The following is a 16,938-nucleotide window of genomic DNA, read 5'->3' as shown; positions in this document are numbered from 1 at the left end:
CATTTTTGACTAAGAGGCTGGGGAAATACTAACATATATATAACACGTTCTACATTCCAGGCATGTTCTAAAGAGCTTTAGTTCTCCGACCTCATAACCGTTATTTTACAGAAGAGAAAGCTGAAGCATAGTGAGGTTAAGTAACTTGCTGGAGGTAATGGAGCTGATAAGTGAAGTAGCAAAGAGTAAAGCCAGGCGTTCTAGTTTTAGAGTATCTATCTCTTCTTACCACTACTTCAGTATAAACGGGCTGGAGAGATTACGCTGAAAACCTGGTTCTGAGACCACAGTCCCTCCATCTGTAAAATGGCGATAATAACAACGCTAGAAGTCTGGTGCAACGGAGTGAGATAATGCATGTGACTATGAACTTCAAATTACGTACGTGACTACACATAGTTGTTTATCAGAATACGAATACGAGAGCTCTCGCATTGCAACGAATCAATCGGTGAAGTTTGCAGCGCCAGATCGAGGCCCCGCCCCTATGGCCCCGCCCACCGCGAGCGGCAGGTGGGGCTGGTAGATCTTCTTTGCGCATGCGGAAACTGCTGCCCGCTCCCCCCTCTAACCCAGGCTGAGAGTAGCTGCTGTTTCTGAGAGGACGATTCGAGGGGAGGCCCCTGGCGCGGGTTTCTTTGCCTCTCCCTTCCGCAGGCCCTGGCTGTACTTTAGCTGTGCCTAGAGCGTGGTACGTTCTCGTCTACCTACCTGACTTTCTGCAGAAGGCGCCTGTCGTTGATCCAATAGCTTCCTGTCGAAAGTGCCGGCCCCCGCGCCGGCACCGGCCGCTGGCGGGTGGGAAGGCTCAAGATGGCGTGCCTGTTGGAGACCCCAATCCGCATGAGCGTCCTCTCGGTGAGTGACCGCCGCAGCTGCTCACCAGCTCGAGCTGACCCGCAGCATTCACCCCCAACGCGGAGTGCCTCCTGGACACCACCCCTTGGGGTGGCTTCCGGCTCAGCTTTGGGCCGCGGTGAGAGAGGGTGGGCGGGCGAAATAGACCGGACTCCGACCGAGCCAGAAACGTCTCCAACTCCGGGAGCTCCCACCGGTGCCGTTTCTCAGGTGGCCTCTGGCGGACAGGGTGGTTGGGCGTACGGGCAGCTGGCCCGGTGGCGCGGCTTGGTCTTTGCCAGGTGCTTCACTGAGCCTTTATCTCAGCTTGTCGCTTCTCCGGGCCGAGCGCTCTACCCTGTGGCGCCGGGCTTGCCGCTGGCCTGAGAACGAGCGCCCATTCAGTCCCCCCCTCCCCGTGGCTTTGGCTAGATGAGGTGCAGGTACCTTGGCCCTCCAGCCCGGGAGCGGCCAGGTCCGGTCTGTTTGGCTTCTGTCGCGTGCCGGCACGGGCTAGAACTGCTTGCTTCTTGGCAACGGGGATTTCATACCAGTTGCAACATATTCTAATGTATGTAGTTGTTTAAGCCCCATTTCTCCGCTCTGCTTTGGAGGTCGCAGCTCAGCGTCTAAAGGAACCTGTACCAGGCGTTACTTTTTCCTTAAAGGGGAGTCAAACATTGGGGAAAAAAATAGTACAACTTTCCTACTAGTGGAAGAAGGGAACGTATTGATCTGCCAGGAAGTAATACCTAGTTGTTTGGTTAAAATTTTTTTTTTTTTTCCAAATTAAAATCCCAAATACAACTTTCACCTTTCACCGAGTTGCTCTTGAGAACCAGGGCCGGGAGTGAGTTACTGATGAATAACTTCAAAGGGCTTTACCATTTAGAGCTGTCCAACTCAGAATGGTCACTTTACCAATGGTCGATTGGCTGCTGTTGGAAATAGGCAAAGAATGGTTGGCCATCTTTTAGACTTGTGGAAACTGTCCGATATTGAGAGGGTGGTTGGATTACAGATTACCTGATTTGTCGGGTTTCTAGAATCTGTGACTCCAACTGGTTTCTTTACTCTTCTCTGACTTCTTTCTCCCAAGGAAGCAGTTGCCCCTCTGGAAGCACTTAGGACATTTGCTATGATTGAGGATTGGAACATTGTGGCATACTGCAACCTAGATAATTTGGTGGAGGGCTATCACCAAATTTGTTCCCTGATTAATTTTAGCAGGCTTTTTGTTTATTTTATACTGCAGTTGGGGAAACACTGTTCTAAGCATTGAATAAAATTAGCCTGTTATTCTATCTCTGTAATACCCAGGAATATTTTGTGGGAGAGCAGGTGAATGGCTTTTTTTTTCATTATGTTTTTTTTTCCCTTTTTAAGTATTCATTTATTGGGGTGCCTGTGTGGCACAGTTGGTTAAGCGTCTGACTTCAGCTCGGGTTATGATCCTGCAGTTGGTGAGTTCAAGCCCCAGTCAGGCTCTCTCCTATCAGTGAGCCCACTTCAGATTCTCGGTCTCTCTCTCTCTGCCTCTTCCCTGCTTTCTCTCAAAAATAAACTTTAAAAATTTTTAAATATTTATTTATTTATTTTGAAAGAGAGAGCACACACTCTTAAGCAGGGGCAAGAGAGAGAGGGAGAGAGAAAATTCCAATCAGGCTCCATGCTGTCAGTGCAGAGCCCACCGAGGAGCTCAAGCCCACCAAACATGAGATCTGAGCCAAAATTAAGAGTTGGGAGCTTAACCCACTGAGCCACTCAGGCAGCTCTCCCTCATTATATTTTTTTAAAAGCATGACTCTTAACTGCCCTTAATTCCCATTAATTATCTTTTCTATCCTTCATTTCACCTGAAGCTTCTTTACTTTTTGTACACTGTCAGTCATCTTGTGTAGTGCATACAATGGAAAATTTTCATTTGTTTCACTCCCTCAGCAAATAATATTTTCTGTTTAATTTGTTTAAAATGTGTATTTATTTTTGAGACAGAAATAGCATGAGTGGGGGAAGGCAGAGAGAGAGAGAGACAGAATTTCCTATGAGAGATCTCATTCACTCTTATAACCTTAACTGTGATCAACTCACATATTACATTGCCAGCCTTGACTTTTCTCCACCTGTTGTCACATCTTCAGTTGTGTCGATGTTACCTAAGACTTCTACCAAAGCACATTACCTTCTAAGAGGATTTAATTATGACTTTCCATTTCTGTTAATGATACTTTCATTAATCTCTCATCGTTTAACCTTTTGAATCATTTTCTGTCATTTTGTGCCTGCCATTACCACAGTGTCTTCAAAACCATTCTTACTGCCTCTTATGTCTTACCCTCTCAGTTCAAGTCCATTCTCCACAGTAATTTTCCTATGGAAGACATTGTACACACTGCTTTCTTGTTTTAGTTCTTTAGTGGGTTCCTGTTGCTGAAAGGCTGATAATCATATTCAGCTTTGAATGTAAGATTCCTTATTCTCTACGTGAGCCTTCTGTCCCATATAAACTAGCTTTCTCAAATTGAAGTGATCTTGGGTTCTTCCAAACCCAGTAACTCTTATCATCTGCCTGCTTGTCCGTACATATGAATTATAGCTTTGTATGGATTTATTCATGTAATATATTTTTTAAAGTTTTTCTTTTTTAATTTTTTTAAATGTTTGTTTATTTTTGAGACAGAGCATGAGCAGGGCAGGGGAAGAGATAGAGAAACACAGAATCTGAAGCAGGCCCCAGGCTCTGAGCTCTCGTCACACAGAGCCTGATATGGGGTTCAAACTCACAAACCTAAGATTATGACCTGAACCTAAGTCAGGCGCTTAACTGACTGAGCCTCCCAGGCACCCCTTTATTCATGTAATGTATTTAGAGCTTCCATCATTTGCTAGGTATGGCATTGGGTTTGGGAATACAGTGTTGAGCTGCAGACCTGTCTCTGCTCTTAGGAAAATTTAGCCTAATGGAGAAAATAGGTATCAAATCATTACACAGTTCTTTGATTGTGAATGGTGATGAGTGTTATGAATGAAAAACAGGGTGCTGTATGGAGATGTGGTAGGAGAACCTGATTTGTTGTAGAGGACAATGAGGAGAGGTAAGAAGGATTTCCCTGAAGAAGTGGTAATGAACTAAAAGTTTAAGGATAGTTAAGAATGAACTAGAAAAACAGAAGAGCAGTCCAGGCAAAGGCCCTGGGGCTTTTAATAATTGTTCTATCTTATCTTCTTAGTAAATTAATTCAGAGGTAAGTGCCTGACCTTTTCTTAAGCCCACTGTTATTTATAGAACTATGTCTTGTGTATAATGGGTATTCAGTAAATGGTAGAACTATCTTTTGGGAAGTTGAACAGACTTTTCAGTTCTTTCTAGACTGCACCATGATCATCCCTTATCCATCTTTGGTTTGCACTTAGCATTACAACATCACCCTTTTCAACAAATTTATAAATTCTCCCTTGTTTTCCAAGCTCTTGTTTGGTTTTACATTGATTGGATTGTTTAAAACTCTTAATTCTGAAGTAATTATAGATTCACAGGAAGTTGTAAAGATAGTACAGAGAGATCCCTGTGTACACTTTACCCAGTTTCCCCCATTGGTCACATTTTATATAACTGTAGTACAGTATCAAAACCAGGAAGATGATACCATATATGTATAGTTTTATATTATTTTATCACATGTATATATTGTGGCCATTACCATAGTCAAGATAAGATATAGTCTATCATCACAAAAATCTCCCTTCTGCTACCGCTTTATAGTCAAACCTACCTACACCCCCTGCCCACTGTCTCTAACCTCATATGACCACTACTTTCCATCTCTGTGATTTTGTCATGTTCTATAATAATTGGCTTTTGTCACACAGCGTAACGCCCTTGAGATCCATCTAAGTTGTGTGTATCAGTAGTTTGTTCCTTTTTACTGCTAAGTAGTATTCCATGGTATGAATGTCACAGTTGAGCTACTAACCTATTTGACATTCTGGTTGTTTCCAGTTTGGGGCTATTATAACCTGCAGTGAACAATAATGTTCAGGTTTTTATGTGGACATAACTTTTCAATTAATGCCCAGGAGTGCAGTTGCTAGGCTGTATAGTAAATGTGTTTAATTCTTAAAGAAACTGACACTTTTCTAGAGTAGATGTACCATTTTATATTCCCATCAGTAATGTATGAGAGACTCAATTTCTGTGCACCCTCACTAGCATTTGGTACTGTTATTTTTTATTTTAGCTGTTCTAAATAGATGCTAACTCGTCATGGTCTTAATTTGCATTTCTTTAATGACAAGTAGTGTCAAAAATGTTTTCATTACTTGCCATCCATATTCTATTGAAATATGAAGAAATATCTTAGTGAAGTATTTTTTCATATCCCTTTTGCCCACTTCCTAAGGAGAGTGTTTGTTTTTTGCCTATCAAATTTTGAAAGCTCTTTATAGATTCTATATATAAGTTCTTTGTCAAATAGTTGCTTTGTACATATTTTCTCCCAAGTCTGTAGTTTTTATTTTCATCTTTTTTTTAAAGTTTGTTTATTTTGAGAAAGAGAGAGAGATGCATGCAAGATTGGGAGGAGCAGAGAGACAGAGAATATGAAGCGGGCTCTGCACTGTTGGTACAGAGCCTGATGTGGGGCTTGAACTCATGAACTGGGGAGATCATGACCTGAGCAATCAAGAGTCAGATGCTTAACCGAATGAGCCATCTGGATGCCCCATCTTTTCACCCTCTTAACCATAGGTTAAAAAAATGAACTTTGATCTCAACTTCACACCTTACACAGAAATTAATTCAAAATGGATCATAGATTGTAAAACGTAATTACCATTAATTATAGAACATAATATGAAACTTTTAGAATAAACAAGAGAATATCTGCAAAACCTTGGGCTTGGTGAAGAAGTCTTAGATATAACACCAAACACACAACCTATTTAAACATTTTTTTAATTAAAAATTGAGTCCAATTAGTAATTGGACTTAGCCAAAATGAAACTGTAGGCTTTGTGAAAGACTCTGTTAAGAGGATGATTGCATTTTATTTTGGTCACTTCCTAATGATTTGAGAGAGGAAAGGTAATAAAATGGCATTGAATAAGTTTGTAGGCTGGTATAGACAGCTAAGGCATCTATTAATTTTAATTGTCTTGTTCACAATGTTTTCCTAGTGCATTATGCCTTTTTGACAAGCAGCTGGTAGAACTGTAGAGGGTATCCCAAGTCTTATTCTTTCATATGGTTCTGTTCCTGATAATTATAAACATTTATTGGCCTTAAGCTGCATATTGATTTGCTCTCTTACATGGACAGCTAACAATAGGAAAGATTTTTATGTGAAGGTAAGCCTGGCTGTGTACTATAGGCATGAATTTGATCTCTCTTGGTTTTTAGTAACAAATGCAAAGTAAAATCTGATCAGCACATTTTAAAGTTTGGCATTAATTCATTCCACAAAGCACCAGAAAGCTCAGGGTATGTCAGAAGGTGGTAAGTCCTAAAAGGAATTTAACAGTATGAACTTCCAAATCTTTAGTGGCATTGTGTGAAGAATGGAGATGCTCGTTTGTATCTTTCTGGACATCTTTTCTGTTTAAGGAAAGATTGCCACCTGAATTCAGCGAGTGCTCAAGTCTTTTAAGCTTTACCAAGAGTTAGAACACTTTTGTGTTTCTATTTCACTTGGAGATCTAGCCTTCCTATCTCCTCCCATTCTCAGTAAGAATTTTAAAATAGGGGCACCTGGATGGCTCAGTTAGTTGCGTGTCCAGCTTCAGCTCAGGTCATGATCTTACCACTTGTGGGTTCGAGCCCCGCATCGGGCTGTGTGCTGACAGCTCAGAGCCTGGAGCCTGCTTTGGATTCTGTGTCTCCCCTGCTTTCTGCCCCTCCCATGCTCATGCTCTGTTTCTCCCTGTTTCTCAATAATAAATAACTGTTAAAAAAAAAAAAACTATTAAGAAATTTAAAATAGTGCCAAGAGCCAGGAATTTCAGTGATTTTGACTTGTATCTTTTTTATTTCTGATTTGGCAATTGCTTTGCAGTACCATCTGTCATGTTGGCTTCTGGGTAAAGATATGGAATTATTGACAAAGGAAAAGTCCTATTACCTTCTGGAAACCAGGAAACATCAACCTTCACTGAGCAGTGGTGCTGTAATCCCTGGGACTATTTAGATAGGAGTGGAAAGAATTCCAAATAAGAGCTGTTTGCAGAAACAGCCCCCACTTGTCACTTTGATAAAGGAAAAACTGTTTTGACTTCCTTCTATAAAATTAGAAGAATAACAAGTTAGCTACATTCTCCAGTATATTTATAATACAGTTATTGGAGGAAGGGGAATGATAAGAGAATATTATGCTGCCTCACGAAAATGAAAAGTTGTGGTTCAGTAGGCAGAGTTTCCAGCATATAGGGCCTATTAATATTTTGTGGTTATTACCACGTGCAAAATTATTATAGAACACATGATTCTTTTGCTTCAGGAGTGTTTTAAGAATTTATTAGGCTTTCAGAAACTTGGTGGTGACCAATTAGGTAAGGGAAGTGAGGAAAAGAGTTATGATTTTTATCAAACATGATTGACAGGACTTTTACCTTTACAACTAGGTAGTATCATCTACTGAGGATTAGGAGAGGAACATGTTAGGGAAGTAAGGAGGAAAAATAAGTTTCATTTTAGACCTGCTGAGTTTGCAGTATTTTCTGGACTTCCCTTTAGAGGTATCCAATACGCAGTTGGATATTCTGGAGTGTTTTCCATGCCACTAGGCAATTCTCCTGTTCTCTGTGGACACCAGCTGGGTGTTTTACAATTTAACTCAATTCTCACACTACCTACCTAAAGATAATGTCAGATCCCTGAGGTAAAAGACTCAGTCCTACAAGAGTGCCCTACTTGAGACACCAGTTGCAAGTCCAGGCTCTTCTGTGCCTCTGATTGATCAGCTATAAATCTGATGTTCTCACAATACCCTCCTTTCTTTTTATTATTTTTTTTAACATTTATTCATTTTTGAGAGAGACAGCGTGTGAGTGGGAGAGGGGGCAGAGAGATAGAGACATAGAATCTGAAGCAGGCTCCAGGCTCCAAGTTGTCAGCACAGAGCCCAACATTGGGCTCGAATCCACAAACCGCAAGATCATGACCTGAGCCAAAGTCAAATGCGTAACACACTGAGCCACCCAGGCACCTCAGCCCTCCTTGATCATTGGTTAGAATAGTTCAGGAAAATACTAATTGATACTTGCCAGTTTATTAAAAAGGATACAGATGAACAGCCAGATGATGAGGCATATGGGGCCAGAAGTGTTCCAAATGCACTAATTTGTGCTCTTATGGAATTGGGGTATGCCACTTACCTGGTACACCAGCCCAGAAGCTCATCAAATTTTATTCAAGAATTTTTATAGAGTTTTAATCTCTAGCACCTCCCACCCCCCATCATTCCCCCACCACCATTTCCCCCCTTCCCAGAGATGCTCAGTAGGACTGGAAGTTACAGTCCTCTAATCACAGACTCTCTCTGGTTACCAGTCTCATCCTGAGGCTCTCTTGGGGTCCTAGCCTACTCATTTATTAGCATAAACTTAGGTGTGCTCAAAGGGAGATCTCTATGAATAACCAAAGACACTCTTATCACCTAGGGAATCCCAAAGATTTTAGTAGTTTTGTGCCAGGAACTGGGACAAAGACCAAATATATTTGTTATATCACAACACATAAAAATCTAGTGCTTAAACCTGGGGTGATCATTATTTGGGAGTCATTACCATATTGATCAGTGGTTCTTAACCTTTTAAGGCTAGGAGTCTCAACACCCTCTTCCCCAGAAAAATATGCATCTGCCTAAAGAATCACAGAATTTCAAGTGGTTCATGATTCTCTGAAAATCACACATCAATCTTGAGTTAATATTTCCTTTTTTTTTTTTTAGTGATCCCAAAGTTAGTCACAAATATATATAGCAAAATGTAAAGGTCATTTATATTCATTTTTGAATGGAAAAATTGTAATAATAATAATGTTTTAAAACTCATATAAGGTATCATGTGGGGACTTGGCTCCGATGAACCATAATCTTTTACAAGGTGAACCATCTCCACAGAAAGGGTTTTGTATAGCAGATAGAGTAGCAGGCCTGGGAGAAAAGGGTAGGTGAGCCGGAGACCCACGCTAAGAAAAAATAAGGCTCTTGGGGGTCTGGGCACAGCCTAAGTGGAATAGACAGAGATTACAAGTGGCCCATATTACTGGCCTGAGGGTCACAGGCCACTGTGTGGATGATGGGTCACAGAGATCCTTAGTGGTCCTATGTAACAAGAAGGTTAATGCACCGATTGTTATTAAGTGGTGGGCTGAGTCTGAGGCAAGCACCATGGATAGCTCCGAGGCACCGGTGTTCTTTGTCTCTAAGACACTGAAGCAAATGAGCACTTTTAAATCAGGAGATAGCCTGTGTGGACAGTAACACTTACAACGTGTACCATGAAAGATGGTACCAGGATTTCTAAATCATCATATCATTTCAATCTTGAATAATAATTTACACTATTCTTAAGGTCCAAGACACTGCACCCATGACTGAAGAGCCTTACTCTTTTAGGTCATGATTGAGAAGCATTTTAATACATCCTAGTGGATTTTCTGGGCTATTTTATCATCTTGGGAGGCATCTCAATGAACCTCAGCCAACTCAGAGACTATCTCAATCTTTGTAAAACTCCTCATAACCCTTATTGTTCCTATGCCCCAGAGATGGATTTTGGACTTCTAAATTATGCTGTTTGTACTGTTGATCTTTACTCAGTTCCTTTACTCTGTTTGGAAGGATCTCCTATTGGCTTTCCATCTTCAGGCATTCCCATCTACTTTGAAGAATAAGTAACAACTTAATGGTTAGAACCTTAAAGAATATCCAGACCAAAATAAGTCCTTGTGATTTGCCCATACTTTAAAAGGATAAACATTACAGTACCTGATTAGAAAGAAGCATGAATGTTAAATTGTTTCCAGTTCTTCTGACCACCAAAACATGTTTATAGCAATTGTTGATATTATACAAGAGCTATAATAATATTCTATTACATTAAAAACTCACTACAGAAAAAATAAAGCTACTCTTCGTATCCCCTTTAACCTAACTGTGCTCTGGTTTTTAAATTATGGGGAAAAAATCCCTCTTTGTGTGAGTGTAAAATTACGGAGTCTTTGTGGAAGAAATCTGCAGATAATCTTCAGTTCATTTTTACCATTTTTTTAAGTTGGAGAAGCTAAGACCTCGAGAGACAGAGTTGCCCACTGTCCTGTGCTTTTATATAAAGTATCAGAGCCAAATTTCCAAACACCTAATTTAAGACAAAAACAAAATATTGTGTGTACAGCCTTCCATTTTAAAATTTTATTTTCAGACTCTGAGCATGGACTTACTATTTATCGTAAAGTGTTTTCTTAACATGTAAAGTCCTATTTTCAGTCTTACTTATTGAGAGTTCAGGGTTGCCTCTTATCCAAGTAGATTAAATTAAGAACTAAGGATTTAAGTATTTTCATGATTGAATTTGTGAAATTAAAACAGATTATATTTTAAGAGTCTCAGCTGTCATGTTATATTCTACACAGATAGGGCCCAGCCAAACTAGAGTGCCATTTTATTTTATTTATTTTTTTTTTAAATAAAATTTTTAAATGGTTTTTATTTATTTTTGAGAGACAGAGACAGTGTGAGCAGGGGAGAGTCAGAGAGAGAGAGAGGGAGATGCAGAATCCAAAGCAGGCTCCAGGCTCTGAGCTATCTGTCAGCACAGAGCCTGACGCGGGCCTCGAACCCACGAACTGTGAGAACATGACCTGAGCTGAAGCTGGACACTTAACCGACTGAGCCACTCAGTACTCTTAGACTGCCATTTTATAAACCTTCTAAAGTTGCTAGTTAGGAGGGATTAAGAAAAGCAGGGCTTTGCTACTCTGGGGAGAGAGAATGCTGTGAACCTCTAGAAACACCAAAGTATGAATCCCATGATTAAAAAAAAAATAAAGGAAAAAATAGTTGCAAAAATACTGTATGACAGGTGTGAAAGCATTTGGATGAGAATGTTACTGAGTTCTAATGGGGCCAGAAGTTTACCAGAATTCAAAAATTAAGAGAAAACAACAACAAAACACCAAAATCTTGGGTTTTAAATAGTACATGGGCATTTTTTTCTAATTTTTCTTTGTTTTGGAGGCAAGTGGGAATTTTGGGATACATGGGAAGGGCAAGATAGCTATCTGCAGGGAAAAGGTTAGTCTCTGTTGATGATTTTGTTTTATTTTTGTTTTGTATTGTCACAGATGGACAGATTCTTTTTGCCCTCAAAATTAGGAAAGAATTTTTTAAAAAATTTTTAGTGTTTATTTTTGAGAGAGAGAGAGAGACCGAGCGAGCACAGGGGGGCAGGCTCCAGACTCTGAGCTGTCAGCACAGAGACTGACATGGGGCTCAAACTCACAAACCATGAGATCATGAGCTGAGCTGAAGTCAGACGCTTAACCAACTAAGCCATCCTGGCACCCCAAGAATTTTTCAATTTTTAATGTGACTTTCTGAAATAAACAACTTTTGGTAAAGTTTCTAACTAGACCAACTACAACCTTTTCCTTATTTACATGGGAGTTCCAGTTTGGGGAAAATGATTTTACTGTAAAATACAGGACATTTTGTGTTTATATGCGAAATGGAGTTAGATTCTAGACTCAGATTTTTTTTTTAATGTTACTTACTTTGATAGAGAGAGAGAGAGAGAGAACAGGAGAGGCAGACAGAAAGGAAGGGAGAATCCAAAGCAGACTCTGTGCTGTCAGCACAGAGCCCAATGTGATTCTGGAACTTTGAAGTATGAGATCATGAACTGAGCTGAAATCAAGAGTCGGCCACGTAACTGAGCCTCCAGGGACCCCTCAGATAATTAATTCTTAAAATTTTGTTTTGCCTCCATGACTGCATAGTAGGAGATCTTTTAAATGTGGGCCCATTGTCCCATGCATTGCAGAACATCCAGCCAGCATCTTGAGTCCTTGCCCACTAGATATGAGTGGCACTGTTGTCATTTTGACAGCTAAGGTCACTTACGTGGATTTATAAAATATATCTTAGGGAATAGTGCTGTTCCTGTTTAGAATTGCTGAGGGCATGGGACTTTTTGTGTGGTGTGTTTATCTGCCTCTTTTTCTCCTGCCCTTTTTCTTCCCCACTGCTTGTGGGAGTGTATAGTATAAGGGCATGGAAATAAAATGTACTCTTAAACGCCTTCCCCCATATTGTGTGCAGCCCTCTAACATTCTGTATCACTTATTACATTCATTGCGTTTTATCTTTCTCCCCTTGCTGAAGTGTAAGCTCTGCAAAGGTGGGCTTGGGGAGGTGTGTCTTTATTTATTGCCTAGAACAAAAGTGCCTGCATAATTTTTTATATATTTGTTGACTGTCTGAATTAATGGGTGCAAATTCAGCTTTGTTTTGGATTCCCAAGTGTATACTTTATTGTAATACTAAATTGCATTTCTTGAACACAGCACATTTTCTTGTGTGTGTATTGTGCTCTCCACCTAGAGTCCTTGTCTTTTTTTCCTCCCTTTTTCACCTAGCAAAATAATATTAGTTTTTCAGATTAATCATCCTCTCTGCTTAGACATCACCTCCCATTCCACCCCTAACTTCATTACTTCAGTTAATTACATCTTCAACTTTATCTTGTATTCACTTGTTCCACTGATCCTGTGTTATAAGTTACACTTGTAAGTTACATATATGTTTCCTTTATGTGCTGTGAATGCCCTGAGGGTAAGGGACTCTGTCTTATCTATTACCAGCACCTAGCATAATACAGGACAAATTGAAGATTTCACATGTTGGATTTCAGCCTGAAATAGGTTTTAAAAGGAATCTTTATATAGAGTTCAAACATCCTATATTTTTAGTTGTGTTTCTTTCATCTCTCCCCCAAACCAAGATTTATCCTTATAGTGCTGAATGATGAACTTTATGAACAATTTTATCTTGAAGTTCCTAGTAGTTTATAGGATAATTGAGATGTTAAATTTTGTTGGCAGTTACTAAGAGTTTTGTTTCGTTTTGTTTTGTTGGCAGTTACTAGTTTAAAAATTCATTTCTTAGGGGTCAGAATTTTCCATTAAGAATGGTTACATTTTAATTTCTAAAGATCACATGATTTAAGTAAGAAAATAGTTATGAAAATGTTTTGTAAACTGTAACATACTAAACAAATAACAGATATTATAAAAATATTTATCTCCCTTTTTTTTCTGGGTTGGTTATATGGAAGAAAGAACACTATAAATTAATTACTTCTTGAACTATTTATCCGTTTTCTTAACTGTGTGTTCTCTTTGAGTCCATGGTAACACCTACAGTTATCATGGAAGTTACAGAAATGCACAAATTACTACTTTTATACATTTTTAGTGGTTTTTAAAAATCTCAGGTAATAAAAGTTTACATTTTTAAGTTTAGCAGTCAGATGCATATTTATTTCTTACTATTTAGCATGCTCTGGGAAAAAGGTATCAGTTAAAAAAAGGTATCTTTGGGGGAAAAAAGCTATCTTTGCTGAATAGTTAGGCTTTAAACATGAATATAAATAACAAAGAGAATCATTAGTACACTTGGTAAAGCAGTTATCTTTTTTAAACGAAAATAGAATTTCCCTGAAATCTATATTTGTGTGATACTTTTACATGGAGAGTTCCTGTATGTTACCTCATTTGATCAAACTCTGAGCTGTGTGGTAATGCCACCATTTTATAATTGAAGAAGTGATCTCAAATTTTTATTTTGTCCAAGTCACCAAGCTAGTAAGTAGAATGAGGACTCAAACCCAAGTCTTCAAATGCCAGATCATTTGTTCTTCTCGCCACACAATACTTGAGTATGTTAAAAATGAAGAACATTATATATATATATTTTTTAAATTTTTTAATGCTTTATTTATTTATGAGAAAGAGAGAGACAGCATGAGCAGGGGGTGATCAGAGAGAGAGGGAGACAGAGACACAGAATTTGAAGACAGGCTCCAGGCTCTGAGCTAGCTGTCAGCAGAGAGCCTGATGCAGGGCTCGAACCCACAAACCATGAGATCATGACCTGAGCTGAAGCAGGATGCTCAACTGACTGAGCCACCCAAGCGCCTCAAGAACATTATATTTTAATGAAATGTACATACAGCAGGACTTTAATGAAGTAAATAAAATAGCTTGATATTTTCTTACTAACACTATTATTGCTCTTCATTGTCTAATACGCTCATTGTTTTACTTCAAGTTGTAAAACAGCATTTGAACACTTTTATTTCTCTTTTTTTAATTCTTTTTTTTTAATTAATGTTTTTTATTTTATTTTTGAGAGAGAGACAGCGTGAGCAGGGTAGGGTCAGAGAGAGAGAGGGAGACACAGAATCTGAAGACAGGCTCCAGACTCTGAGCTGGCAGCACAGAGCCCAATGCGGGGCTCGAACCCACAAACTGTGAGATCATGACCTGAACTGAAGTCAGATGCTTTTTTAAAACAATTTTTTAATGTTTATTTATTATTGAGACAGAGAGAGACAGAGCACGAGTAGGGGAGATGCAGAGAGAGAGGGAGACACAGAATCTGAAGCAGGCTCCAGGCTCTCAGCTGTCAGCACAGAGCCTGACACAGAGCTCGAACCCATGAACCACGAGATCATGACCTAAGCCAGAGTTGGACGCTTAACCAACTGAGCCACCCAGGCACCCTTGAACACTTTTATTTCTCTTTTAATTTTTAAGTTAAATCCCATATGTGGCAAGTCTGGAATTTAGTAATTTGACATTCAAAACCCTTCTTTAAGAATTTTTTTTCCCAAATGGCAGGTGTTTGTTTATTTTCATTTATTGAGGTATAATTGGCATACCATATTAATATTAGTTTCTGGTGTACAACATAGCATTTTGACATTTTGATGCATTATGAAATGGTCACTACAATATGTCTAGTTACCATCTGTCACCTTACAAAATTACTACAATGTTATTGACTATTTCCCATGATTCATACTGTACATTACATCCCATGACATATATTTTATTACTGAAACTATGTATTTATTGATTCCCCTTAGCCATAGTCCCCTGCCTCCCCCTCATTAATGTATGCTCTGTATCTATGAGTCATGGTTTTATTTTGTTTTGTTTTGTTTTTCAGATTCCACTTTGAAAACATCTAGTATTTTGTCTTTCTCTGACTTCTCTCACTTAGCATAATGCCTTCAGGGTCCATCTATGTTGTCATAAATGCCATGATTTCATTATCAGTTATGGCTGAATAATATTCCATAGTATATATAGTCGACTCTGGAAAAACATGAGGGTTGGGACACTGAACTCCCATGTAGTCAAAAATCCACATTAACTTTTGACTCCCCATAAACTTTACTACTACTAGCCTTGTTTTGACTAGAAGACTTACTGATAACATAAACAGCCCAATACCACATTGTATATATTATATACTGTATTCTTACAATAAAGTAAGCTAGAGAAAAGAAAAAAACTAAAAAAACCACAAAGAAGAAAATACATTTATAGTACTTAAAAAAATCTGCACATAAGTGGACCTATGAAGTTATGAAACTTTGTTGTTTAAGGGTCAGTTATATATACTAACTACATCTTTATCCATTTGTACATTAATGGACTCTTATGGTTTTTTTTATATCTTGGCTATTGTAAATAATGCAGTGAACATAGGGTTGCACATATCTTTCTGAATTAGTGTTTATGTTTTCTTCAGCTAGATACTCAATAGTGGAATTGTTATATTATGTGGTAGCTTTAATTTTAGTTTTTTGGGGAACCTTTATACTATTTTCCATTGTGGTGGCCCCAGTTTACATACCCAGTGGCACACAAGGATTCCCTCTTCTCCACATCCTTGCCATCACTTGTTATTTCTTGTTTTTTATTCTAGCCATTCTGATAGCTCTGAGGTGGTATATCATTTTAGTTTTGATTTGCAGTTATCTGATGATTAGTGATTTTGAATATCTTTTCATATGTCTGTTGGCTATCATGTGCATTCTTAGAAAAATATCTGAGAGTCTCTGCCCAGTTTTTAATTTGATTTTTTTTGTTATGGGGTTATATGAGTTCTTTATATATATTGGATATTAACCTCTGATAGAATATGTGACTTGCAAATATCTTCTCTCATTTAGTAGATTGCCTTTTTGTTTTATTGGTGGTTTCCTTTACTGTGTAGAAGCTTTTTAGGATGATGTATTCACATTTGTTTAATGTGTAAAGAGTAAAATAGTTGTCCATTTTTGTAATAGTGGTCCATTTTTATTATTTTGTATTGTAGTTGTTCAGTTTTCCCAACATAATTTGTTGAAGAGGCTGTCCTTTCCCATTTATATTTTTGATTTTTCTGTTAGAATTGAATTGGCCACATAAACTTGGGTTTATTTCTGGGCTCTCTTCTGTTCTGTTGATATGTGTCTGTTTTTGTGCTATTACCATGCTGTTTTATTACTAAAGCTTTGTAGTATAATTTGAAACCAATATTATGCCTTTTATTTTTGTTTCTTGCTAATTGCTGTGACTAGGACTTCCAGTACTATGTTGAATAAAAGTGGAAAGAGTGGGCTGTTTGTACTGTTCCTGATCTTAGTGAAAAAGTTTTCATCTTTTCTCCATTGAGTATGATCTTAGCTATGGGTTTGTCATGTATGGCCTTTAGTATTTTGAAGCATCTTCCCTTCCCTCTATATCCACTTTGTAAGAGTTGTTATGTTTTTATTTTAAATGGATGTTGAATTTTGTCAAATGCTCTTTCTGCATATATTGAGATGATCATGTAATTTTTATCTTTAATTTTGCTAATGTGAATAACATTAACTGTTTGGATGTTGAACCATCCTTGCATCCCTGGAGTAAATCCCACTTGATCATGATATATGATCCTTTTAATATATTGTAGAGTTTGGTTTGGTAATATTTTGTTGAGGATTATTATATCCATATTGTCAGGGATGTTGGCCTATAATTTTCTTTTTTGTGTGTGGTGTCCTTATCTG

At 38.5% G+C, this 16,938-nt stretch overlaps 1 protein-coding gene across 3 annotated transcripts in view; it reads left to right on the top strand.

Annotated features, from left to right (window-relative positions):
• Positions 1-571: 571 nt before the first annotated feature.
• Positions 572-16,938, top strand: part of ARMC8 (armadillo repeat containing 8) — a 108,553-nt gene continuing 92,186 nt past the window's right edge. For 2 of the 3 annotated variants that reach the window (XM_029940203.1, XM_029940202.1), the window contains exon 1: positions 572-858. Coding sequence is in view for 1 of the 3 variants with exons in the window: in XM_029940202.1 (XP_029796062.1) it covers positions 814-858 (45 nt within the window). In the remaining 2 variants the exon portion in view is untranslated. Of the gene's footprint in view, positions 859-927; positions 1,069-16,938 lie in introns of those variants that run through there. The other variant, XM_029940204.1, reaches the window with a different exon arrangement.

Source organism: Suricata suricatta, chromosome 5 (assembly GCF_006229205.1).
Source record: "Suricata suricatta isolate VVHF042 chromosome 5, meerkat_22Aug2017_6uvM2_HiC, whole genome shotgun sequence".
In the NCBI taxonomy this organism is placed as follows: Eukaryota; Metazoa; Chordata; class Mammalia; order Carnivora; family Herpestidae; genus Suricata; species Suricata suricatta.
Note: the sequence above shows the minus strand (reverse complement) of the source record. Positions and strands in the feature narration are given on the sequence as shown.